The sequence below is a fragment of the Eubalaena glacialis genome, chromosome 5 (assembly GCF_028564815.1).
Source record: "Eubalaena glacialis isolate mEubGla1 chromosome 5, mEubGla1.1.hap2.+ XY, whole genome shotgun sequence".
In the NCBI taxonomy this organism is placed as follows: Eukaryota; Metazoa; Chordata; class Mammalia; order Artiodactyla; family Balaenidae; genus Eubalaena; species Eubalaena glacialis.
Window position 1 is genome coordinate 74,910,909 of NC_083720.1, and position 25,429 is coordinate 74,936,337.

At 43.1% G+C, this 25,429-nt stretch overlaps 1 protein-coding gene across 1 annotated transcript in view; it reads right to left on the reverse strand.

Moving 5' to 3' along the window:
* Positions 1 to 25,429, reverse strand: part of USP46 (ubiquitin specific peptidase 46) — a 62,824-nt gene that overhangs the window by 23,865 nt on the left and 13,530 nt on the right. The window contains exons 2-4 of the mRNA XM_061192260.1: positions 12,252 to 12,332; positions 9,555 to 9,768; positions 7,906 to 8,135 (exon numbers count right to left, since the gene is read on the reverse strand). Of these exons, the coding sequence (XP_061048243.1) occupies positions 7,906 to 8,135; positions 9,555 to 9,768; positions 12,252 to 12,332 (525 nt within the window). The remainder of the gene's footprint in view (positions 1 to 7,905; positions 8,136 to 9,554; positions 9,769 to 12,251; positions 12,333 to 25,429) is intronic.

Here is a 25,429-nt window from a genome sequence, read left to right on the forward strand (position 1 = left end):
GGGAAGCAGCCGCATAGCACAGGGAGATGAGCTTGGTTCTTTGTTACCATCTAGAGGGGTGGGACAGGGAAGGTGGGAGGGAAGTGCAAGAGGGAGGAGATACGGGGATATATGTATACATATAGCTGATTCACTTTGTTATACAGCAGAAACTAACAAAACATTGTAAAGCAATTATACTCCAATAAAGATGTTAAAAAAAAAAAAAGCAATAAATGGCTGTAAGAATCCCGCCCCCCCAAAAAACCTGGATTTTGGTCATAGTTACACAACTCAGCAAATCACCCCCCCCAAAAAAAAAAAAAATCACTGAATGGATGAATTTCATGGTATTTAAATTGCACCTCAACAAAGTTGTTTTTAACAAGTAAAAAAATTCATGAAGCAAAAACTGACAGAATTAGAGGGAGAAATAAGACAAATCCCACAATTATAGTTAGAAATTTTAACACTACTTTCTCAGCAAATAATATAAAACTATGGGGGAAAAAAAATCAAGAAAAACACAGACAATCTGAATAACTCTACCAACCATCATGACCTACTGATAACTATAGAATACTATACCCAACAACTACAAAATATAAATTATTTTCAACTCGGTGGTTCTTAACAAGGGAAACTGCCTTTCAGGGGATATTTGGCAATGTCTAGAGACATTTTTGTTGTCACATCTTGGGGGATGTTACTGGAATCTAGTAGGTAGAAGCCAGAGATGTTGCCAAACATGCACAGGGCAGCACCCCGCAAAAAAGAAGGATCTGATCTGAAAGGTTAATAGTTCTAAGGTTGAGAGACCCTGTTTTCAAGTACATTTACCAAAACAGACCGTGTGTTAGGATACAGAACATGTCACGATAAATTGTAAAAGACTGAAATCATACAGAATATATTCCCTAACCAAAACAGAATGAAATTGTAAAACATTAAGACACCTAGGAAAAGACCAAATATTTGAAAATTAAACAACATACTTCTAAGTAATACATGGGTCAATGAAAAAAAGTCACAAGAGAAATTAGAAAATAATTTGAACTAATGACAAAGAAAACATATCAAAATTTGAGAGATGCAGCTAAAACAGTGCTAAAAGGAAAATGTATAGCTTTAAATGTGTATATTAGTAAATAAAAGAGCAGGGACTATCTTTTCTGTTTGTTTTAACTGCTATCTCTCTAGTACATAAAATAATTTCCAGTATTTAATAGGTACCCAATAAATATTTACTAAATAAATGAACATATAACTGAACAAAAGACTGAACAAATGAAAAGATATCTAAACGCCAATAATGGCATCTGGGTGGCAGAATTATGAATGATTTTCTTTTTATACATTCCTGTGCCTGGTTTTTAAAAAATAATTCACAGGTATTATATTTTTTACTTAGTAAAACTTTTTTTAAACCTAAATGGCCCTTCTCTGAGAGATAATAAAACGATTATAGCCAACTGAAGTCATACATAATTTAGATAGTTCTACTAAAGGTCTTGTACTTGAAGGGGGATGAAAACAAAGAAACACTGTCTCCCTTTAGACACAAATCTTTTCCTCTGCTTGTTTCAGGGAGAGGGAAGAAAGGTACAAATCTAATTAAAGAACTGGAGAAAGTTACTGTAACTTTCTCAACTCCCAGTGCAAACTGCTTCCAGAATTAAGAGTGAGAAAGCACTGCTCAGGTGGATCGCCCCACCGGGGACATCAAAACATGGCACTATACCCTTCCATTTGGACTTTTCTCTCTCCCCCTGTCTCAGACTGACATAGTCAAAAGCAATGAGTGATCAAGAAATTTTTTTTTTTTTTCCTTGTCTCTCTTCCCAGAAAGCTGCCAGAAAGTAAAACCATTTTCTTCCCACACACAAGGATCTCATTCTGGTCTAAGTGAAAACACAGCTTGTCTCCAAGGAAACATATGTATCTCTAAGACTCTGATACTCTCAGCAGGTACAGGCTACATCTTATTTTCCTTTCTTCTCCCCCAATTTTGGGCATGGAGTTCCCCCAAAACTAGTTTTAAAAGGGTGGAAGAGACCCTACTTGCTCTTGTTTTTAATTCATTACAAATCAATTAATAGAACAAATTAATATACAAGGCTTTGCTAAGTTCCTGAGTAATTAAAAAAAAAAAAAAAATCATGAGCTTTGCTAAGCTCCTGAGTAATTAAAATCCTATTCAAATGTGCTTCTAAATCCCCAGCCGCCCCGCCTTTGCTGGGCTTAGCAGAAAAGGTGACCAGGTGGCAGCTCCACGCTGTTCAGCCAGGGACTGAAAACTTGCTGGCTCAGAGTCGGTGCCAAATTGTTGGTCTCAGGAAGAGTGCAACCACAGCCCACCTGAGTCCCGGGAGCTCAGAACCACTCCTCAGCGAGTGACTCCACCTGACCACAGCACCCATCCCCACTCCTCTTCTGTGAAGGGCTCAGAAGCTCTACTGAGTCCATTTTAACCTCTGCAAACAAAGCAAGAAGGGGCATACAGTTGGTACTTAATAAAGCAGCTCTTTAGACAACCTTCTGGCTTCTCAGTCTTAAAGCCACTGAGAAGCACTGAAAACCACAGATCTGCAAAGCAAAAACTCAGCTGAAAGAGAAAGGGGGGGGGAATTAACAACAACAGCAAAATTAAGCTCCAACTGGCCCAGCAAATCGTGTGATCCAAGCAGAGGACAACCAAGGGAACACTGAGGCTAGACTGGAAAATCCCCACGCCTCGGTTCTGGAGTGCCTTGGTTAAGGTTATCTGCGACAGTCAGCACTGAATGACCCCCTTAAAACTGTCTCTCCAAGTCTACTGCAGAGTGAAACCGTTTGTCTCCACAAACCCCTCAGTTGACATCTGCACTGCAATCACAGGCAACACTTACAAAGGGTGAGACCCAGAAAAAGAAAAAAATTATTGTCTGAAAGCATGAAGACTGGCACAAAGGGTTTTGCACAATTGGAGGAACTACCAGCTGAGGCCGCCCCTACAGCGAGGCTCCCCCAGGGGCTAATTTGCTGCTCCGGATCTAGTGCAGTTCAATCCCACTGTGAGTGTTCACTAATGGTCTTGGCAATTCTGCCGGAAGCGCTCTGTAAAGGCTGCTTGCCCTGGGCAGAGGATGTTACTTAAACGGGGCCCCATATTTCTCATCCTGTGAAGGAAAACTTTAACTTTAGGTCTTCTTTTACACTAAGTTCTCAACATTCTACAGTAACAACAACTAAAAAGCCTGCAGACTATGCATTTTCTTAGAAAGTAGAGGGCTTTCTAACAATTAGAGCTTTCTAAAAATGGAAGGCATCGCCTGGGAAGATTGAGTTCCCTATCTCTGGACAGGATCCAGCAGATGCTGGTGACCAACTGGCCAGGACGTCACAGAAGGGACTCGGGCACTGGGAGGGGAAGGATTAGGTGACTCGTAGGATCCCGTCCAGTTAAAGGATCTAAGAAAATGGAGGTGATTATCCAAGTAACTCCAGAGCGGGGAAGGTGGGAAGCACTCCTGCCTCAAATCTAATCATTTCAGGGGATAATAAATGTAGGTTTCTCAGAGTGCACCATCCTCCAGAAAGACACACCCACACACTCTCATTCTCTTCCACAAACGAAGTATAAATGGTTGGAATCCCACTAAAACAAACTCCATGGTATGATCCAAAAGTTTTGGAGGAATCTTTGGGCACAGGCTTCCGATCCATGGTAACCCTCCACGAGAAAACAGGCTCTGTAACAGCTTCTGCAATACAATTATCTGCGGGGGCAATATTTGCATTTGTTGGGATCAGCTGACCTGTTCTTAGACAAAAAAAGAAACTACAAATGTGACTGAGCCTTTCTGAAAATCCACACAGAGAATCACAAGACGGATGTAGTAACTGTTAATTTCAAAGACAACCAAAAGGATTAGACCAGCTGTACAGTCTGGGGCAGGTTTCCTGGCTAAATGTAGAGATGTGACGCCCCATTGTTCTGGTTCCTGTATCTAAGCTCACAGAACACTCTGTACTCCTTCACGGAATTTTGCAACTGTAACCACAAAATGAATTATTCACTTCGTTATTAATGTCTGTCTTCCATGCTCAAAGTTTCAGAAAGGCCAGGCTCTCACTGCATCCTCAGTGTCTATACCTTTACTTAGCAGATGTGGGAAGAAAAAAAAAGTATTTATTGAATAAAAGAATACTCGTCTATACAACAGCCACTATACTACCAAAGTGAAGAGACATCTGAGAATAGTGGGTATAGACAAGAATGTGGAGAATAAGAATGCTCATGCACTGGGTGTATAAAATGGTACAACCACTTGGGGAATTTGATATTTTCTAATGAGTTTAATGATAAGCCCATCTTATGACCTAACAAATCTACCTCTGTGTATATATCCTAGAGAAACTAGATTTATGTGCACTAGATTATATATGTATTAGAATGTTCACAGCAGCATTGTTCATAGTTGCCCCAAGTTGGATACAACCAAATATCCACCAACAGTAAAATGGATTCATGAATTGTGGTATATTCAGGCAATGGAATACTTTATAACAATGAAAATGAATGAACTAAAGCATCATGCAACAGCACCAATAAATCTCACATGGGATAGTGAGGAAAAAAACAAAAACAGGACACTAAAGAATACACACTGTATGATTCCATTCATATAAAGAGCCAAAAAAAAGCCAAACTGAACTATTTATTTTAGGGATGCACAGGTAAGTTTCGAGTTCTACCAAACATTCAAAGAACAGATAAATCAAAACGTATACATACTCTCTCAAAGAAGATAAAGAAACTGGAGGCCACTACTCTACTTTGGGCAGGAGAGTAACATGGAAAAGGGCAAGAGAAAAGCAAGAAAACCCAGTAGGAAGTCACTGCTGTAGTTTAGTTGAGACTGCCAGTCAAGAGCTGATGGGTTCCTCTACCCTTCTAGGTTCTTCTGGCTGCTCTAAAAAAGTAAATTGGCATGAGACATTAACAGGAGAAAGTGGCAATGGGTGGCCTGAGCCAGGGTGGGAGCAGGAGGGATAAAGAGAAGCAGAGGATTAAAGAGAGACACAACAAGACAGGACTTGGTGACAGAATAGATACAAGAGGTAAGGTGAGGATGGTACCAAGGAGTACTCCCTTCTTAAAAGAAGGGAAGAAAGCAAAAAGACTGCAAGTCTGCAGATTATACTATGTACAATATAGCCCTAATTTTGATGTTTAAAAAAGGACATGAACTTACTCTAAAAATAAATTTAATATCAAAAAGAATAAAAAAACTGCAATGGATTAAAACACACAAAATGTTAAAACACATAAAATGTTTAAACTCATGAGTTCATCACAAAACTATAATGCAAAAGAAGGAAAAGGAGATGAAGGGTTCCAAAGGTTCTAGCATTGCTGGGAAAGTGGAAAGAAAAACAAACCAAATTAAGGATGTGTATTGTAGTCTCTAGAGTAACCTCTAAAAGAATTTAAAACTAACAACAAAAAAAAAAATAGAAAAGAAGGAAGACAGATGCTTCATTGATACAAAGAAAGGCAAGAGAAAAAAAAAAGAATATAAAATAGGTGGGTTAAATAGAAACAAAGAATAGGATGGTAGAAACATACTGCCATTTCACAATACACGTGAAACACCACAGGATGTTTCCAGAATGTGTGAAATTCTTTCAGACAAACAACCTGATTTCTTCAACAACTAAACTACAAGGGAAAAAAAGGAGGGGTGGTAACTCATAGATTAAGATACATACTGACCAAACGCAATGTGTGGACCATGTTTGGATACTGATTTGAATTAACCAGCTGCTTTAAAAAAAAAAGTGACATAATCAGAGAAACGAACACTGAGTGAACAATGATTTAAAGGAATTCTTTTTAGGTGTGAAAATGGCATTGTACCAATGTTTTTTAAAAAAAGATTTCTTACCTTTTGGAGATATATAACAAAGTAATGAAGAAATTACAAATGAAATGATGTTACCTGGGACTTGCTTAAAAATAGACCAGTTCAGTGAAGTGGGAGGGGGCGTGAAAGGAAAGATGATTGAGATGGGCCAGTGTGTTAACAATCATTGATCCTCAGCAATACACATACGGGATGTATTATACTATTCTATTTCTGTATGCATTTGAATTTTACTGGAATATAAAATATAAAAGAACAGAAGGAGAAAGGGAAGGAGGAGAGATCTCTAGATAGATAAGTATGTGTAGAAAATGTTTTGGCAGGATATATTTCAAAATGTTTAAATGGTTATCTCTGGGCTAATGTGATCACAATTTTTAGAAAATGTTACAAATTTATCATCTCTGGGTGGGGAGATTACTGGTAACTTTTAGTCTCTTTTTGCTTAGCTATGTTTTCTAATTGTTTCTACAATGAACAAACCAGAATGCTTCAAAAATTGTTTAGAAGGATAGAAGACTGCCAAAAAACAAAGAGCCTCCCACTTAAATCCACATTTCTTAACCATTTCTGGGTGCCAGTCCCTTTGCAGAATCTGATGAAACTACTGTCTCCCTCCCCAGAAAGACGCACAATCCTACAGAATTTTTCATATGACGTTATTAAGAAACTCTGAGACCCCAGATGAACCCATACTTTCTATGTTATTAGTAGTCATAATAAATAGTAATAGTTGGCTTTTATTGCACAGTTGGTATGTGCCAAGCATGGTTCTAAGTGCTTTCCAAAAGCTAACTCATTTAATCCTCCTAGCAACCCTACGAGATAGGCACTCTCATCATCCCCAATTTACAGATGAGAAGAGTGAGGTCAGAGAGGGTGAATAATTTGCACAAGATCCCACAGCTGCTGACTGGCAGAGCCAGCATACAAACTCGGCAGCCTGGCCCTAAAGCCTTTAAAAAGCTATTTTTTTTTTTAGTTAAAGCTGGGCTTTTAACTACCACATTAAGAGGCCACTCATAGAGTTAAATCAAATATACAAAGCCAAGGCAACATCCTGAATCACGCCCTGGAAAATGTCTTCAAATTCAACTAACATCAAGTGTCCACCTACCATGGGCCAGACTCACCCAGACACATAAGCTAACCCAGCCCTGGCAACAGTGCTGTCAGGGACTTGTCCCGTACACCCAGCTAACTGCTAGAAAATCAGAAGTCAAGCCTGGGGGCTTCCCTGGTGGCGCAGTGGTTAAGAATCCGCCTGCCAATGCAGGGGACACGGGTTCGAGCCCTGGTCCGGGAAGATGCCACATGCCATGGAGCAACTAAGCCCGTGCGCCGCAACTACTAAGCCTGTGCGCCACAACTGCTGAGCCCACATGCCGCAACTACTGAGCCCACATGCCACAACTACTGAAGCCCGTGCGCTCTAGGGCCTGTGTGCTGCAACTACTGAGCCCACGCCTAGTGCTGCTCCACAACAAGAGAAGCCACCGCAATGAGAAGCCCACGCACCACAAGGAAGAGTAGTCCCCGCTCGCCGCAACTAGAGAAAGCCCGTGCACAGCAACGAAGACCCAAAGCAGCCAAAAAAAAAAAAAAAGTCAAGCCTGTCTTCTGATTTCAAGTTCACCATACACAGCTGATTCCCTTTATGTTGGGGAGGTGGTCTGTTCTAAGTCACTCATGACCTCCCCGTGGCCAAACTCATTTCAAGATAACCAGTGGAGGTCCAGTTCAATACTTCCAATTGGTAGACCCTAAAATTAGCCCATGATGCATAGCAATCTAGTTTTTGAGATTTTCCCTCATCACTCTGCTTCAGCCAGCTGAGACCTCTTAGATGGAGACATGCTTCCAAAAGTTTGCATCTGAGGTTCATACACATAAACAGAACAGTCTGCATATACTGAAGACAACTGCTAGGTGCTATGATACCACACCACACTCACGCACAGGATAGTTAGTACAACTATACACAAGCAAATTACATGAAAGCCCTCCTGATGCTTACAGTTTCACAGTTCAAGCATCGAGTTTCATTGGTGAGCGTTCCCTGAAAAATCTCATGGACCCAGGTGAGTTCTGGTTTATTATTCTCCGCAGGTTCGTTCATGTTGCCATTTTTTAATTTTCCATTTTGTTTCTCCTGTTTCTTCTCTTCCTGCAGGATGTCCGCAATAGTGTTTAGCAAATAATTTAAAAATTCGTGAGCATCTTGCTGCATGTAGTTATCAAAGAGATCTGGAAAGGAGAGGGTCGGTATTTCAATCTCTGGCTCTTGAAAAGCAAAGAAAATGCTAATTTTACAAACCACACTTCAACTTTTATATTGAAAGAGCGGACAGGTATGGAATATATTCACCTCTGTTTTGCAACTTCAATGGATAAGTTTTTAAAAAATTTTTGTTCACTTCCACTTTTTACCACCCAGCAAGAACTAAATTTCCCATATCTTCCTAAAGTCATCATACATATAAAAAGCTACCAACATTTTTATTTGTTCTACAAAAAAAAAAGAAAAAGAAAAAGAACAGGAATTACTTGATAAACTCCCTGATAAAATATCAGTATTTAATATGATGTGACCGCCAATGATCAATTATTCACTTCGTAATTTAGCCAGAGCAACAGGGTCTCTTCCCAAAGATCATATTAAACCCTGGACCAACCTGGAAGCAGCTTAAATGAAACACATAAGGGAGATGAGGGGTATATATGGGAATGTATCTATCTGATAGTGTTCTGAAACCAAATACAAAAGATTCCAGCAGCCTGTACTGTTCCCTGCCATAAGGACAAACAATCAAGAGATGAATGCAGCTGTGAAACTTCATTATTAATCATGTTCACAAGGAGACTTGGGAGGGCTCTGCTTCCTTCTCAGATTATTTCTATTCTGGTGTGTATAAACTACAACAACTTCAAAAGACGGCAATCAAATTAAATGAGACTTTATAAAACAAACATCTGATTAACTGTGCAAGTCTGTTGCAGTAAGGCTGAAATCTAGGCTAAACACAAGTTGCCATATCAAATATTTCTATAGTCATAAAAATTACCCATGCAAAACTTCTGGAATAACCTCATCTCTACCACCACTTCTCACACACAAAAAGAAGAATATAGAAAAAAAAGAAAAAAATCAGGTGACAGCAGGACATTTTTTATCACAGAAAAATATCAGTTTGATATCCTTCAACGTAGTTAGGCAAGTAAAAATCAAAGGTATTATTTTTAAAACAGCAGAGGCTCTGATTAGACAATCTGCATTTAGTTTAATCACTTATGACAAGTTTATAAGATAGTACTATTTTATTCAATTATTCCATCAACCTATGTATTCCAATCAGTGTCCTGCCTTGGGCAATTTCTCCTCTTACAATGATCCTACCCAGAAAAAACTCCTTCCGATGTGGAGCAAAAAGAAAAGGTCATTCCAAAATGGAATGATAAATTTGAATTTTTAAGTATATTTTTAATCCAGTTTTGTTTTATATACTGGGTGGAAAAGGAGAAATATCTTTTCAAATGATATTTGAGTAGTTGGCCATACTATTTTCCCATTTAAAAAAAAAAAAAAGGTTTCGTTTTGAGGATATACAGAACTGTCAATTCTCCTTATTTCAGAGCCTGAAACCCATTCGTCTCCATGCTACTCACCATTTTCTTTTCTCAGCCTCGAAATGAACTTCTTTGGTGGGATCACGCCAACCTTCTTCTTCTGCGTGGCGATGCTGTGGAAAAGGTCTGCCAGGCACGTCAACAAGTTTTCCTTCTTTTTTTGCTGGGCCTTGTATGCCAGCACATTCTCCCGGAAGGGCCGGCAGAAGTACAAGGCCTGAAGCACGGAGTTACAGTAGCATGTGTTTCCGAACTGCCAAAGGACAACAGGGATGGTTCAAATCAGGGTCCGGGGCTGCACCACCTCCGAACCAGGTGGGGCGAGGGAGAGGGCCACCCTCCATGTGAACCAGCCAGATTCCGCGTATCACAGCCCTGCTCACCGTGGTAGAAGACCAGTATGCCACTCTGAACACCACCAGGGAAATGAATGCTAGTATATGCAAGCCTGGTAGCTCTCTAGCCCATAAAAGTCTCTAAAATGATAAGAAGCACTCGGCCTTGATTTTTAAAAATCTAATGAAACTTTCTGGTGCTTAAAAAAGAGAGAGACACTGAAGAAGAAGAAAATCGACATGACGTGGAGATGCAGAAAAGCAGCTGGCTACACAAGAGATGTCACAAGGCAACACATCAAAACTCCTATGACAGGGAAAATAAAAATCCCAATCAGAAAGAAATCCAGGAACTAGGAACCACTTGCTCAGCTAAAACAGTCTTCACCGAATGGGAACTTGTTTTAGTTTCTCTCTTTCAAGATTCCAGCACGCCTGCCATTGGCTTCAGACCACATTTCCTCACCTTCTCCAAAGCAATCTTATTTCTGCCAAAGTAGCAATGGTCTCAATACAATAGTACCACCTAGTTCCTGGTCTCCTGCAATCTGATTAGGGCCCACAGAGTAATATTCTGACCTCTCAAAAGCCACGATACTCAAGATTATGATTAACGAGGGAAAAAGTCATCATCTCCCTGGTTTTCAACTGACTATATAACCAACTCTGTGGGTGAATATGTAGCTGAGACATTCACTTTAGAATTTTTCATGCACATTAAAATGCAAAGGAAAACGATCTAAGGAAATCAGAAGATTAATAACAGATTACTAACTGCTGTGTAAGATTAAAATAGAATATGAACATCTCAAGATTGGTTGTTGGCTTGTGTGTCGTCTGCCCAAGAGCAAGGCAGATGCACCACCATCCTTAACGTGACATTTCTACGTATGTTAAGATAGAACACTTCCTATTTTTATATATTTTAATCTACTTTGACACAATTACGTAATTAGACAAACCTCTTTTTAAAGAGAAGCTGTAACTTTCATGAATTACCATTCGAAATAAACATAAATGAAACTATTAATAAGTTTAGGTCTCACAATGCTTCCACAGACTAGGAGATGGCCTTAGGTCTTTTTTCCTCCATAGTCTGCACTTGTCTTTTCCCTGCACAAGGTAGAATTCCAGCAACTTGCATAACTATCCTCACAGAGCTTAAGCAAGAGGCCTTTGCACTATGCCTAAAAAAACTGCATTAAAATTAGGAGTCAGTATTTCATCAACACAATGTCCTATATTCCAGTACTGTGGCCTCCTCTTACCATTCTGTTCTCTGTTACTCAGTACCTCACCTTCACCCGGACACCCTTTATTAACACTTGGCCCTGGGCCAGTGGACAACGTCTGGGAAAGAAAAGGAACTAACATTTACCGAGTGTCCACAATGTGCCTCAGCCTCATGTCAGTACCTTCAATAGGAGCTCTCATGGATCCTTCATTATAGGCCAAGAGGGAGAAACCATTATGATCTCCATTTTACAGAGGGGGAAATGGAGACACAGAGAGGTCAAGTGACTTGCCCAAGATCGCACAGCTAGTGAACGGCATAGGCAGAATTCAGACTTAGGTCTGTACTACCGCAAAGCCAACGTCCACTCCATTATCCCACAGGCGGCATTCACTCAGAGAATAGTCCCAGTGGAAATTACCACCTATCACACCTGAACTGACAGACCACACTCAGAGCAGTTGTTCCAGAAAACCAGGTGCTTATGAGTTAACACCGGATGTCACTTAAATCCTCCACCCCAGAGAGAAAGGATCAGGTGGGGAAGAAAGCTCATGAGGGTGGTGGGCAATACTGCCTTACTACTTGGTCATAATCAACTTGTCTAGGACACAGGCCCTGGCAAGTATGGCCATCTACAAGGAGACCATTGCTGAACACAAGCAAAATGAGGCCAAGGGATTCTGAGACAAACTGGCCCCAGTTTTCCCCTGACTCTCCACCCATGCTTCAAATACCAAGTTGTGCTGTTAAGTAGCTACTGGTGATGAGCTGGAAACTCTTTCGGTGCTCTGGTTGAACTGATGCATACAGAAACAAAGCTACCAAGGAGCCCACCCAGATGGTGAAGGGAGAATATACAAAAGCAGATATTGCTACAAAGGCTAATAATATCACTGTGAAAGTTATGTGTGCATAAGAAATCTTTTAAAGCACAGGGGAAAAAATGAGAATCTGACCCGATAATGCACTCATTAAACACTTTCTTCTGGGGCAACTCATACTTTCAAAAACTGGACTAAATTTCCCCCACCCCAATATTTGCCACTTACGGTAACCAAGGAGTATGAACAATTATTTAAAGCTCGATAATGATGAAAATGGGAATGGAGTTGCTTCAAGAACTCTAAAACATCTGATTAAGACAGTACATTTTAAAATACTTACATTGACCAATCCGAAGTAGTGTTCATTGATTGGAAACTGCTCTGGACCAATGTCTTTTTCCAGAGCAGAGGCATTGGTGCCCTAAAAGAGAAAAATAACAAAAGTTCTGTTGTGTGTAAAATAGACAAGAAAGCAAAATGATACTTGAGAGAGGCCACTATTGAGACCAGCATCTCCCCAGGTGGCCTGGAGTTTGGTGACGGTCACGCTGAAAGAACAGGTGTCAGAAGTAAACCATAGATGGGGTAATGACATCAGCCTGCTCCTCTCCTCATCCAACCTCATCATCCCCTCAAACCTGTTCTACCCGGCTTCATTATCTTCTATTAGGAAAGGAGGTTTGGGACAGGCAAATCAGCAAATCATCACTCAGAACTTCCGAATAAAACATTCTAAGCTCAGCCAGCTGCAGTAGCTTTTATACTACTGGTGTATAGAATCGTACCACCACTTTCAAAGTCAACAGCATCATCCTGATAAAGACTTATCTACTGTGCACCCACTATGTGCCAGGTACTATTCTAGGCTCTGACAACAGAACAGTGGACAAAGACAGGCTGAAAGAAAAAGCAAGTACACTGGACAGTACATCAGAAGGTGACAAGTGCAGTGAAGAAAAACAAGGCAGGAAATGAGGGTGGGGACTCCAGGGAGTAGGGGGTGAAGGGGAGGCATGGAGGGGGAAGGAGTGGAGGGTAGATCATTGCAGCTTTAAATAGGGTGGTTGGGGGGGCCTTACTGAGAAAGTGAAATGTCCAGGGAATATTGTAAATAATGGAGAAATACAATTTAAAACCTAACAGTTCCCAAATGCATCAAATTGGTAAGCCATGTGTACTCAAGTTCAACACTCCAACATGATGATAGTAAGTTCCTGGGTACTCCCACTATATGCCAGGAACTGCACTATTTATTCTCACAACATCCCATCAGGTAAGTACTTACTATCGTAATTCCCATTTAACAGACAGGAACTTAAGACTTCGAATGGTTAAGAACCTGCCCAAAGACCACAATCAGTAAGTGGCAGAGCTAGGACTTGAACCCAGGAGTCAGACTTGGGAGCCCACGGTCTTAACCAAATGCTATGCAGAGCAATCCTATGACAAAACCATTTACTGAGCCCCGCTAAGGGCCAAGGGGTCATTGGCAAAAGCACACTGATTATCACTGCCCCCCCGCCAAGGCCTGGAGGAGTCTGCTGGGATTAGGAAAAGTGACCAAAGTTCAGTCCAATCAGGTGAGTAGTTTGGGGGTGGGTAGGACCACAGGCCCCACGTATACCCGTGGCTCTAACATCATTCTACAGCTTCTCACGTCCTCAGGCTATCACGGAAGACTCACAGCTCACAGAATCTCAGAGATTTGGGAGACAGGTATTTTAAAAAGAGACTGTTATGTTTTGTAAAAACTAAATCTGCTGCTGCTACTTATTCTGGGTTCATATAACTAGAATCTCCCATCACAGAAAGAAATGGCCAAAAGGTGGGCTGAGAACCAGTTAAAATGGTCACGTGTCAACAAGCAAACATGAAATGCAGAATAACTCAATTCTAAGCAAACACAACCTCAGCAGAAATAGTACATTCCATCCCCTTATCATAATATCCTTTGTTTCCACTTGTTTTCTAGGTCCACTATACTGTTCCACCAATCTAAATTCCTTTACCCGTCATCAGAGACCTTGAGTTTAGCGGTCATCTTTGTGCACAACAGTTTCACTATCTTTTCATGGGGGCGGGCGGGGGAGACAGGGTTTCATTGCCTTCACAATAATGTGACTCCATATACAGGCTGAATTTTTAAAATAGTACTTACATTAAAGCCAGGATTTTATGGTATAGACAAAAATCACTAAAAGTTTTCAATAAAGCTACATCTCGGGGCTTCCCTGGTGGTGCAGTGGTTGAGAATCTGCCTGCCAATGCAGGGGACACGGGTTCAAGGCCTGGTCTGGGAAGATCCCACATGGCCGCGGAGCAACTAGGCCCATGAGCCACAACTACTGAGCCTGCGCGTCTGGAGCCTGTGCTCCGCAACAGGAGAGGCCGCGACAGTGAGAGGCCCGCGCACCGCGATGAAGAGTGGCCCCCGCTTGCCGCAACTAGAGAAAGCCCTCGCACAGAAACGAAGACCCAACACAGCCAAAAATAAATAAATAAATAAAAATAAACTCCAAAAAAAAAAAAAAGCTACATCTCAATCATAAATCGATGTAAATAATGTGTATTAAATATACCCACAGCCATTTTTGAAACAACATTAGAATATATGGCTTAGAGCCCAGGAGGAATGTCAGATATAAAAGTATAGCACATGGAGACAGATCTCATTAAATCTAAAGATTCAATCCATGACTTCTGTTATCTGGGAATTCTTGGATGGAGTGCTTTTTTCTATCTTAATATTTTCCCACTGGGGAGGGAGCTGGTGGGGGCTGGCTTGCTGTGACTTAGGCTAAGTACAGTGACCCAGGGGCCGTGCTTAAGAGGAATAATACCCTGGGTGGGAGGAATAAGATAATAATAATTATTATTATTATAATAATATGATAATACCATGGAGGTAGCAGGGCAGGAGCACCCACAGCACAGCTCGGGGGAGAAGTGAGCTGGCCGTGTCTTCAGTGAAACCTGGCCCTCCCTCCGGTCAGGTCTGCTCATCCCCTCTCACAGCCCCCGCACACACAAGGTCTGGAAGGGTCAGGAGGGAAGGTCAACCACGCTCTGATCCCCAGCGTCGCTTCCAGACCTCTGCACTGTCACCCGTCTCGTCAAAACATCCACCCTCTGCAGCCCGTGCCTCCCAGCACCGCGGGAGGCACCGTACAAACCCCTTCCTTTCTCCTCGTCTTGCCTGACCCCTCCAGGCCCCGACGACCTACCTTTACACCCTGCCTCCTGCCATCGTGCTGGGTGGCTTCAGGATCCACGTGGCGGCGCCTTCCCATACCCTGCTCTCTCAGCAACTCATGTCCTCTTTTCTAGCTATCTTTTATTCCACTCCACTCCAGCTACCCACTCCCAAAGACGCACCCCGGATCTGGTCGCCCCCCAAAACCCAGCCAGGCTGGACTCTCTGTCTGCCGGCTCATCCCATCACAGCCACACGTACACCCGCCAGGACCCGTCGCTCCTCTCCCTTCTCATTCAGCTTAGAGTCAATGGATCATGATGTCAGTGGCTCTTATAAACACCCCTTACCTTATCCTTTGCTCACACCACCTGGCAAAAAAACCCACTCAATGGGAGCCAAATTATTCACCTTCTCTGAACATACGCCCAGACAGATGTGTCGCGCTAGGGGGGAGAAGTCGCACCTCAGGCTGACTGCATTCGCTCGAACTCACCAAATTCAAGCGGCCCACGTCCCCACATTCCAAGAGCCTTTCTCTGATGCACTCATTCTCCACTCCACAGCGACCTTTTCCAAACTTCCCCAAGCGCCTCAAAACTCTATACCTCTCTGCCCCTCTCACTGGCTTCCCACTCAACAGGAAAAAGAAGAAAAGAAACACATTAAACCAGCAGAGAGGAACTCTCTTAATTTCACACTCTCAAACCTTCAAACCTATGCGCCTACCTCTCTCAATGACGGAGACCTCGCTCTCGTGCAGGTCAATTGCTCCCGCACTATTAGATCCTGCCCAGCGCAATTTAACATGCCTCCGTGTCTCTCATGTTAAAAATACACATACACATCTTCTTCCCACCTCTCCAGTCCCCGCCCTCTTTCTCACCTCCCCTTCATAGCTAAACTCTTTAAACAATTGTCTATTCTGACACATTTACAAATGAATCAGATGATTTCTAAGATTTATTTCAAATGATCCAGTGGGGAGAAGTGGGAGGTGGGTGTGTGGGGCTTATTATACTATTCCATTTATACTTTTACATATATGTTTACAGGCAGAGTAATGGTCTCCCAAAGATGCCCAGGTCTTCATCCCCAGAACTTGTGATGATGTCACCTTACATGGCATAGGTAAATTTAGATTGTAGAAGGACTTAACTTGCTAATCAGGACTTAATTTGACCTTAAAATAGGGGGACTGCCCTGGATTATCCAGTTGGGCCCAACGTAATCACAAGCATCCTTAAAAGTGGGAGACAGAGCAGAACAACAGACCAGACCGCTATGATGTGTGAAGGACTCAACTTGCCTTCGCTGCCTCTGCAGGCAGAGGAAGGGGCCAAGAGCCAAACAACCAGGCAGCCTCTAGAAGCTTAAAAGGCAAAAAAAAAAACAAACAGTTTCCGCTAGAGCCTCCAGCAAGAACACAGCCGCACACTGCCTTCATTTTAGCCCGGGCGGGCCTAGTTCAGACTTGTGACCTCCAGGCTATAAGGTAATATACTTGTGCTGTCTAAGCCGCTAAGTTCACGGTAACTCGTTACAGCAGCAATAGAAACTAATACAATACGTCTGAAGTTTTCCATAATACTCGCTAAGACCTGTCTCTATTTCCTCACCTCCCCGTCTCTCCTCAAAATAACCCCTTCTGGATTCTACCCCTGATGAACTCCACACATGGTCAACTCAGGAAGACACATTTAGCTGTTGGCTTTCTCCAGGTGCTATCTAAGGCCTTCTTCCCTCTCTCCATGCCTCTTTCTGTAGGGTCCAGGCAATAACCAGGCTTCAATCAGCAGCTACGTGCCAACCATTTCCAATGCTTCACCTTCATCCCAGAAAGCTCACTTCTGAGCTCATTCAGGCGGGGTGAAGACACATTTCCACTTGCTTGTGTCACAGGCTCTCAAAATCACTCTACCCCAAAACTAGAGCTTTCACTTCTCCTGCCCCTCAAATCCAGTCTCTTCCTGGTGTTTCCCCACTTGTCCATGACGATGCCACCTTCCTCCTGGCTCCTGCTAGAAACCTGAGGGCCACGCCTTACGTCCTCCTCCACACTCGACACCCATCCACCACAGCATACTACTGACCAATTCACTCTCCTTAAATCTCTCAAATCCCTTCGCTTCTCTTGAACCTCCTGCCACCAGTGAGACCAGGCCACCAGCATCTCTCATCTGAATTACAACACCCTCCTAAATGGCCTCTGACACCCACCTTGCTCACCTCTAACCCCACCATCAACATGGCAGCAAAACTGCTCTTTCTAAACACAAATCTGCTTTAAAATGCTCCAGTGACGTCCACTGCTGTCTCCAATGTCACCTCCTGCCACCCATTCTCTCATACACTTGGCCTACTAGGATGGCCTTTGTTCTGGTCCTCAAATGCCTCAAGTTCCCTCCCATCCATCACCTGAATGCTCTTCCCCTGCTTCTTCACCTGGCTGTACCCTATCATCCTTCTCAGGGAATTCTTTACCGGCCACCCCTAGATTCAGGTAGTCTCTGTAATGGACAGAATAATGGCCCCTCAAAGACGTCCACACCCTAATCCCTGGAACCTGTGAATATGTTAACTTATGTGGCAAAAGGGACTCTGCAGGTATGATTGATTTAACAATCTTGAGATGGGGGGGGGCAGTTATCCTGGATGACCTCAATGGGCCCAGTGTCATCAAGGAGGCAGGAGTATCAGAGTCAGAGAGGAGATGTGACGAAAGAAGCACAGTTCAGAGAGATACCGGAAGATGCTACACTGCCGGCCTTGATGATGGAAGGGGCCCAGAGCCAAGGAGTGCAGGCAGGCCCTAGAAAATGGAAAAGGTTCTCCCAGAGCCTCCAGAAGCTGTGCAGCCCTGCCGACACCTTGATTTTAGGACTTCTGACCTCCAGAGCTCGAAAAGAATAAATTCCTGTCATTTTAAGCTGCTAAGTCTGTGGTCCTATTTTACAGCAGCAACAGGAAACTAACACACCCCTCCCCCAACAACCTCCACTCTCCACTCATAGCATACTGTCTCCCTTACACTGTTTACTCCAATTCTTATTTATGTAATTATTAATATCTGTCCTATCCCCTCAACTACATGTCTCACAGAAGCAAAGACTTATGTCTGACCTGCTTAATACTGCACTCTCAGTGGCTAGCACAGATTAGGCCCAGGCCTGCTGGGTGGGTGGGTGGGTGGATGCATGGATGGACGAATGAGTGGATGGTAGGTTGGATGGATGGACGGATGCATGCATGCATAGATGGGGATGGTTAGGGCTGTGCGAGTTGCTTCCATGTCCATGATCATTTGGACACAGGTGTGTGAGCTCTCCCGATCTACTGTTCAGTGAGGCCTACATGGTGCCCTCTTCCATTTCCCCATTCTCCCTTCCCCTTTATAAATATACACCCTAGGAATTCCTTCCCATGGATACAGAATGTCACTGATACTGACATTTGGAACCAAACTCTTGCTTCACATGCTACTAGCATTTTCCATTGGTAACATGAAATTTTGTGCATCTTTAACAGATTTTGGAGTTCTCTACGTTAAATGTAAATCTCTGTATGATAAAAGGACACACACATGATGGGGAATGTTTCATGAGAGGATGATGGTGGGAGCTTAAAGATCAACTAGACAGTATAAATCGAAATTTTAAATGAGCACATCCTTCAATCCTGCAATTCTTCTTTAAGCAATTTGTTCCACGTCTATACTCACACAGGGAGAAAAGATACAGAGACTAAGGCAAGGACCAAAATAATCCAGGCCTGGCTTAAACAAGATGGAACTTTAGTTCAAGAGGAAGCAGCGCAGGCCTGATACGGCAGCTCTGCAGGGCCGGGGACTCAGGCTCCTTTTATCTTGTTGCTCTGTCATCCTCAAGAATGTATCTTGGGGACCAACATGGTCACTCCAGCCCCTATCATCAAACAACCTCCGCCAGGGGGAAGCAGACAAGACGGGGAGAGACTGCGCCTTCCCTTCCAAGAATGTTCCTGGAAGTCGCATACATCACTTTTGCTCATGATCCCGATGGCCAGAATCTCACCCAGCCACACGGCCACACCTAGCTGCCAGGGGAGCCTGGCAAATGGGCTCTATAACCAGCCAAAATTAGAGATGGAAAAAGGATACTGAAGGAACGATCAGCAGACAACATCTCAGATGGTCCTCCTGGCAAGGTTTGCAAGAGGAAAAAGTTAAAAATAACTGGTTAAATAATTACAGTAATGAATAGGATGGAATACCATGTAGCTACTTAAAAAAGTAAAGCTACTCTATAGGTATGGCTATGAAAATTTGTCCAAGATACAGCGATAAGTATCAATAAAAACGTGTGAGAGAGTAAGTGTATGCACAGGACAATTACTGGAAATGTCCTCCTTTCAAGCAGCAGACGCTGAGCCCTCTTCGTGTCCAGCACGACTCTACTTCTGAGGGACACAAAGGGACAGAGCAGCTCAGGCCTGCCTTCAACACCTACATTCTAATGGAAATTCCACAACGAATACTTGAGAAATTATTAACACTTGTCACCAGTGTCTAGGAGTGGGGCTGGCAGATGACAAGGCCACCGAGGGATTTTGTTTTCTCAACTGTTCAAATTTTTTACCATGAGCATGTATTATTTTTGTCATAAAAAATGTAGAAGAAAGTTAGCAAACTAATATCCTGCAGACCAGTTATCTAAGGCCCACAGCACACAACTCAGAGCTTTATTTGGCCATTTTTCCCCCCCAGTATGAATTTGCTTTCCCCTCTCTTGGCCTTAGTTTCCCGGCTGAGAGGTGGGATATTCAGCCTGCCTATGGCTCAGGTGGCAGAGAGAATCAAACAAAACGGGGAACATTATCAGCACTATGTAAACTGCAAGGTGTGCTGCAAACCCCAGAGCCTGCAGTTCTACTGCGGGCACCAAGCACAGTGACACATAAGGCAAACGGGAGGCACTGAGAATAACTGACCAGATGCTGAACAAAAAACGAATCTATAGTAGTAAATCACAGGGTCTGGAGGTGTAAGAAACAAAGTTCTTATTTTCGTCAGTAAAAAATTTGGTAACCTTTGAAAACAATGCACCGTACTTTATTAAAAATAGAATCTGGGCTGGGACAAGTTCCAACAAGAAGACTGTAATGCTAGCTCTTCACAGCACTTTTTTTTTTTTTTTTTTTTTTTTTTTTAAGTTTTTGGCCGCACCCCACGGCATGTGGGATCTTAGTTCCCCGACCAGGGATCGAACCCACACCTCCTGCATTGGAAGGCAAAGTCTTAACCACTGGACCACCAGGGAAGTCCCTTCACAGCACTTTTGAAAGCAACTGTGTGACTGCCAAGGGGTGCTACGAAAACACAAAACCAACAATAACAACAACTTGGGAAGGATGAATCATAAATGTATAAGATGGGTATAGAAAGGCATTTCTTTTAAAGCAATTTTAAAAGCAGTTTATAGGAAAACATGTTAGAATGTCTTCCTTCGGGGGAGGGGGGAAGAAGACAGATTCTCGCCCAGGAGGATATAATCAGAATGATGGCACTGCTAGGTCCATAAAAACCAATGAGAGTATCACCTCACACCGGTCAGAATGGCCATCATCAAAAAAATCTACAAACAGAGCTTCCCTGGTGGCGCAGTGGTTGGAAGTCTGCCTGCCAATGCGGGGGACGCGGGTTCGGGCCCTGGTCTGGGAGGATCCCGCGTGCCGCGGAGCGGCTGAGCCCGTGGGCCACGGTTGTTGGGCCTGCGCGTCTGGAGCCTGTGCTCCGCGGCGGGGGCGGGGGGCGGGGGGGCGGGGGGGCGGGGGGGCCGCGGTGGTGGGAGGCCCGCGCACCGCGGTGGGGAGTGGCCGCCGCTTGCCGCGGCTGGGGAGGGCCCTCGCGCAGAGGCGAGGACCCAACACAGACATAAATAAATAAATAAATAATTAAAAAAAACAACAACTTTAAATCATTAAAAAAAAAAATCTACAAACAATAAATGCTGGAGAGGGTGTGGAGAAAAGGGAACCCTCTTGTACTGTTGCTGGGAATGTAAATTGATACAGCCACTATGGAGAACAGTATGGAGGTTCCTTAAAAAAACTAAAAATAGAACTACCATAGGACCCAGCAATCCCACTACTGGGCATACACCCTGAGAAAACCATAATTCAAAAAAAGAGTCATGTACCACAATGTTTATTGCAGCACTATTTACAATAGCACTATTTATTTCCAAAAATGGAAGCAACCTAAGTGTCCATCGACAGATGAATGGGTAAAGAAGATGTGGCACATATATACAATGGAATATTACTCAGCCATAAAAAGAAATGAAATTGAGTTATTTGTAGTGAGGTGGATGGACCTAGAGTCTGTCATATAGAGTGAAGGAAGTCAGAAAGAGAAAAACAAATACCGTATGCTAACACATATATATGGAATCTAAAAAGAAAAAAAAGGTTCTGCTGAACCTACGGGCAGGACAGGAATAAAGACACAGATGTAGAGAATGGACCTGAGGACACGGGGAGGGGGAAGGGTAAGCTGGGACGAAGTGAGAGATTAGCACTGACATATGTACACTACCAAATGTAAAATAGATAGCTAGTGGGAAGCAGCTGCATCGCACAGGGAGATCAGCTCCCTGCTTTGTGACCACCTAGAGGGGTGGGATAGGGAGGGTGGGAGGGAGACGCAAGAGGGAGGAGATATGGGGATATATGCCTACATATAGCTGATTCACTTTGTGATATAGCAGAAACTAACACAACATTGTAAAGCAATTATAGGCCAATAAAGATGTTAAAAAAAAGAAAACCAATGAGAACACTGAATAATATGCAGGAGACTAAACCAAAAACAGAGACCAGGAAGGGGTCTTGGAGATCAGCTCCATTCCACAGATGAAAAAACCAAGGCCCAGAAAGATAAACCTCCTCCCCCAATTCTGCATCCTAAGGCAGGCAGGATCTCTTTCAAGTCTGTACAAAGTGGAGAAAGGCCTGAAACAACATGTAAGGATTTCTAAGTACACAGAGAAAAAGTCACTGATTATAAACCATGAATTAAAATATACGACAGGAGAGGTGAATACTGTTGCTAAAACTACATTTTTAAGTCTATATTCAAAAAAGGCTATTTTACTTATCAAGTACGTTTTCAAAGTACAAAAGTACATAGAGGACTAATTCTCAAAAGCACTAGTATTCCCAGACTTCTGATGACAAAAGGTCATTCCTAGAGCCTTAAGGAGAAAGTGAAGCAAAAATGAAGTGATGCAGCTCAAGATTTCAGGATGAGTCAGGAGCCACTTGACAGAACTCAAGGATGGTTAAGGAGGAATTATAGTCACTGGCTTCCAGCCATAATTAGTAATAATAATAGACATCACAAAAATAACACTTACTGTGTCCAGTCACTGCTCTGAGGGCTTGATGTATATTTTCCTCATTTTAATCCTCACAATAATGCTGTGAGGTGGATGTCATTATTGTCTCCATTTTAAAGATAGGAAAACTGAGGCACAGAGAGGGTAAGTAACTTTATCCAAGTTCACACAGCTAATAAGTACTGGAACTAGGTTTGAACTCACACCATCTGACTCCAGAGTGTATGCTCCCAAGCACTACACAATATTGACTCTCAAGGTGGCAGGGTCCCCTCAGAGCCCCAGAATTGCAGGAATGAAAAACCGAGGAAATAGAAGGGGTCACAGAGTTATACAGGTAAACCCCTACCTCTGAGGCACCATTCAAAATATTCTAGAATGAGGAGCACAGGTGTCCTTCTCTGTAAAATCACCACAGAACACTGCAACCTGTTTAAAGAGAATATAAAATTGAGGTTGAAAACCAGGAGAAACTTGAGATGTAGTCAAGAGGAAATAGATTTTTTTTTTCAAAATGGTTTCAGGCTGTGGATTTTTATCCAGCCAAATAGGAAAAGAAAATAATATTGTTTAAAATAGGAGGAAGCAAAAACAAGATCAAAAAGCAGAAATGAGTTCTAAGAATTAAACCATTTTACACCTAATACTAGAAAAATGTGCACTCTCACTTCCCTAACTTCTAAATTTTTGGATAGATACTGACAATAGAAGAAAAAAAAAAAAAAAAAAGGACCCACCAGAAGTATGCAGAACAAAATGTGTTAATATATTAATACAGTTCATCTCTCAGTGCTGGCATTGTTTGGGAGGGGTGAGTGGGGAGAAGTAGTATGAATTATATATCAGGGAAAAAAGTGCCATTATTTTCTTATCCAAAGAAACTGGCAAAGCATCTGTTGTGCCTCTACAGAGACAGAAATGCAGATTGCAATTCTCAGCCTCTTGGCTCAGAACTAGTGTGGCCAGTTCTCTGGCCCCTCAGAGCCGTCCCCTCTTTCCCCCCATCTCCTACTCAGCATTTGCCTTCAATGTCACTTCTTCAAAGCTACCTTCCCTGACCCTTCCCTCTCTCAGAATCCTGTGTGTCTCTTCATACAACTAATCACAATTTGTAATAACTTACTTATTTGTGACTATTTAACACCTGTCTTCCCACTGGACCACAGGTTGGCAAATGACAGTCCATGGGCCAAATGTGGCCCACCAACTGTTTTTGTAAATAAAGTTTTATTGGAACACAGCTGCGATCACTCATTTACTTATGGTAGCTACTTTCACAGTACGACAGCAGAGTTGAATAGCTGCGACAGAGATATCATGGCCCACGAAATATTTACCATTTACCATACTAAAATATTTACCATTGAGCACTTTACCAACAAGCTTGTCAACCCCTACACTAGACCATAAACTCGATGAGGACAGGGTTATGACTGACTGGTCTCCTAGGACCATGCAGAACATCTGGCTTACAAAAGCACTTACTAAATTTGCTGACTAAATAAACTTGGTAAACAGGGTAAGCAGTATGTGCCGCTCGTTGTTCAGAGAACCTCACGTCTCTGTATGCATCGACTCCACTGTCCGCCAACCAAGGCAGTCCCACTTACTGTCCCCATGCCACTCATGCAAGAACAGAGGGAACCTGCTCGGGCTCACTCAGCCCGTAAAGGCAGTGCCAGGACTCAACCCCAGGCCACTCTGGTCCAGAGCCTGAGCTCCTGACCACAAGTCAGAGAAGATGGTCTTCTCATTCGTACTTTTAGTAATTCCTTAGCTGCAGACGCAGAGACTGGGCAGAGGGCCGCTGCTTCTGAGAGTGTCCTCTTTGGCTGCTGGCCATCACACATCACCTAACCACGGGCGGGCAATACCCAGAGGGGCTACGGATGCCGCCCGTCCTGCTCAGAGAGCGCACATCACCTGGTCCCATCGAGCAACACTGACACCCTCCCTCCAGGTAAGTCACACACTCACACTCACTATCCCCATTTCATAAGTGAGGGAAATGAAGTTAATGGAGGTGAAGTAACTGGCCAAGGTCAAGTGTTAGCATGAGGCAGAGGTCAGCTGTGAACCCGCAATCTTAATACCATCACGACTCCAACTCCTGGCTCAACGGTGCTCCTCTGCCTCCCTGCAGGCTTCCACAGGAAGGCAGTTAAAGGGCATTTTCGTTCTGCACCAGGATAGCACGTCATTTCCATGCCTTATACGATACTGGGGAGAGAGAAACAACTCTGGAAAAACCCTCAACGTGACTTCACTTAATGATGTAACGCAGAAGCAAAAATGCCTGCAACTGAAGAAAGATGACCCTGGGACACATAATGATCCCAAGTCATCATAGGAAGGACAGTAAACAGCAGCTACAGCCTCTGGCTTGTAAAACAACTCTCTTTGTGGCTAGACACAGCATAACAAAGTCCTCAGGCAGAGACGACATTTCAACTCAAAAGGAGAACGAAGAGCTGGTCTGTCTTCTAGCGGAAGGCGGAGGAGGAAGTATTTACCCAGTCCCTGGATTCAGTGACCTGGAACCAAGAACCTCACTCCCAACCCAGTGTTCTGCAAAGGCACCAAGCTGCCTCCTCGACGATGAGGTCTCTTAAGCTCCTACTTTACCCAAAGGGACCCTTCTCATCGTTTTCCTGAAAGGCAGCATTGGTGTCACAGGATCCTGGCAAAGCCCCAGGTCAAAGAGGCCAAGTCCTCAAATTTAACTAATAGGGTGATTTCAAGTACTTCCCTCATCCCCCTCTCTAGTTCGAGCTCAAGGTCTTCATCAGTGAAAAACCAGGACAGCAGTATCCCCACCTCACAGTGTGTAATCCCTGCCCTTGCATCGGTACTGCACTATCAGAGATATTTTAGTCTAATGTACTGAAACCACCCTGTAATGCATTGATTATGAAACATAAAATATAAAATTCTGTGCTCTCTTCTCCC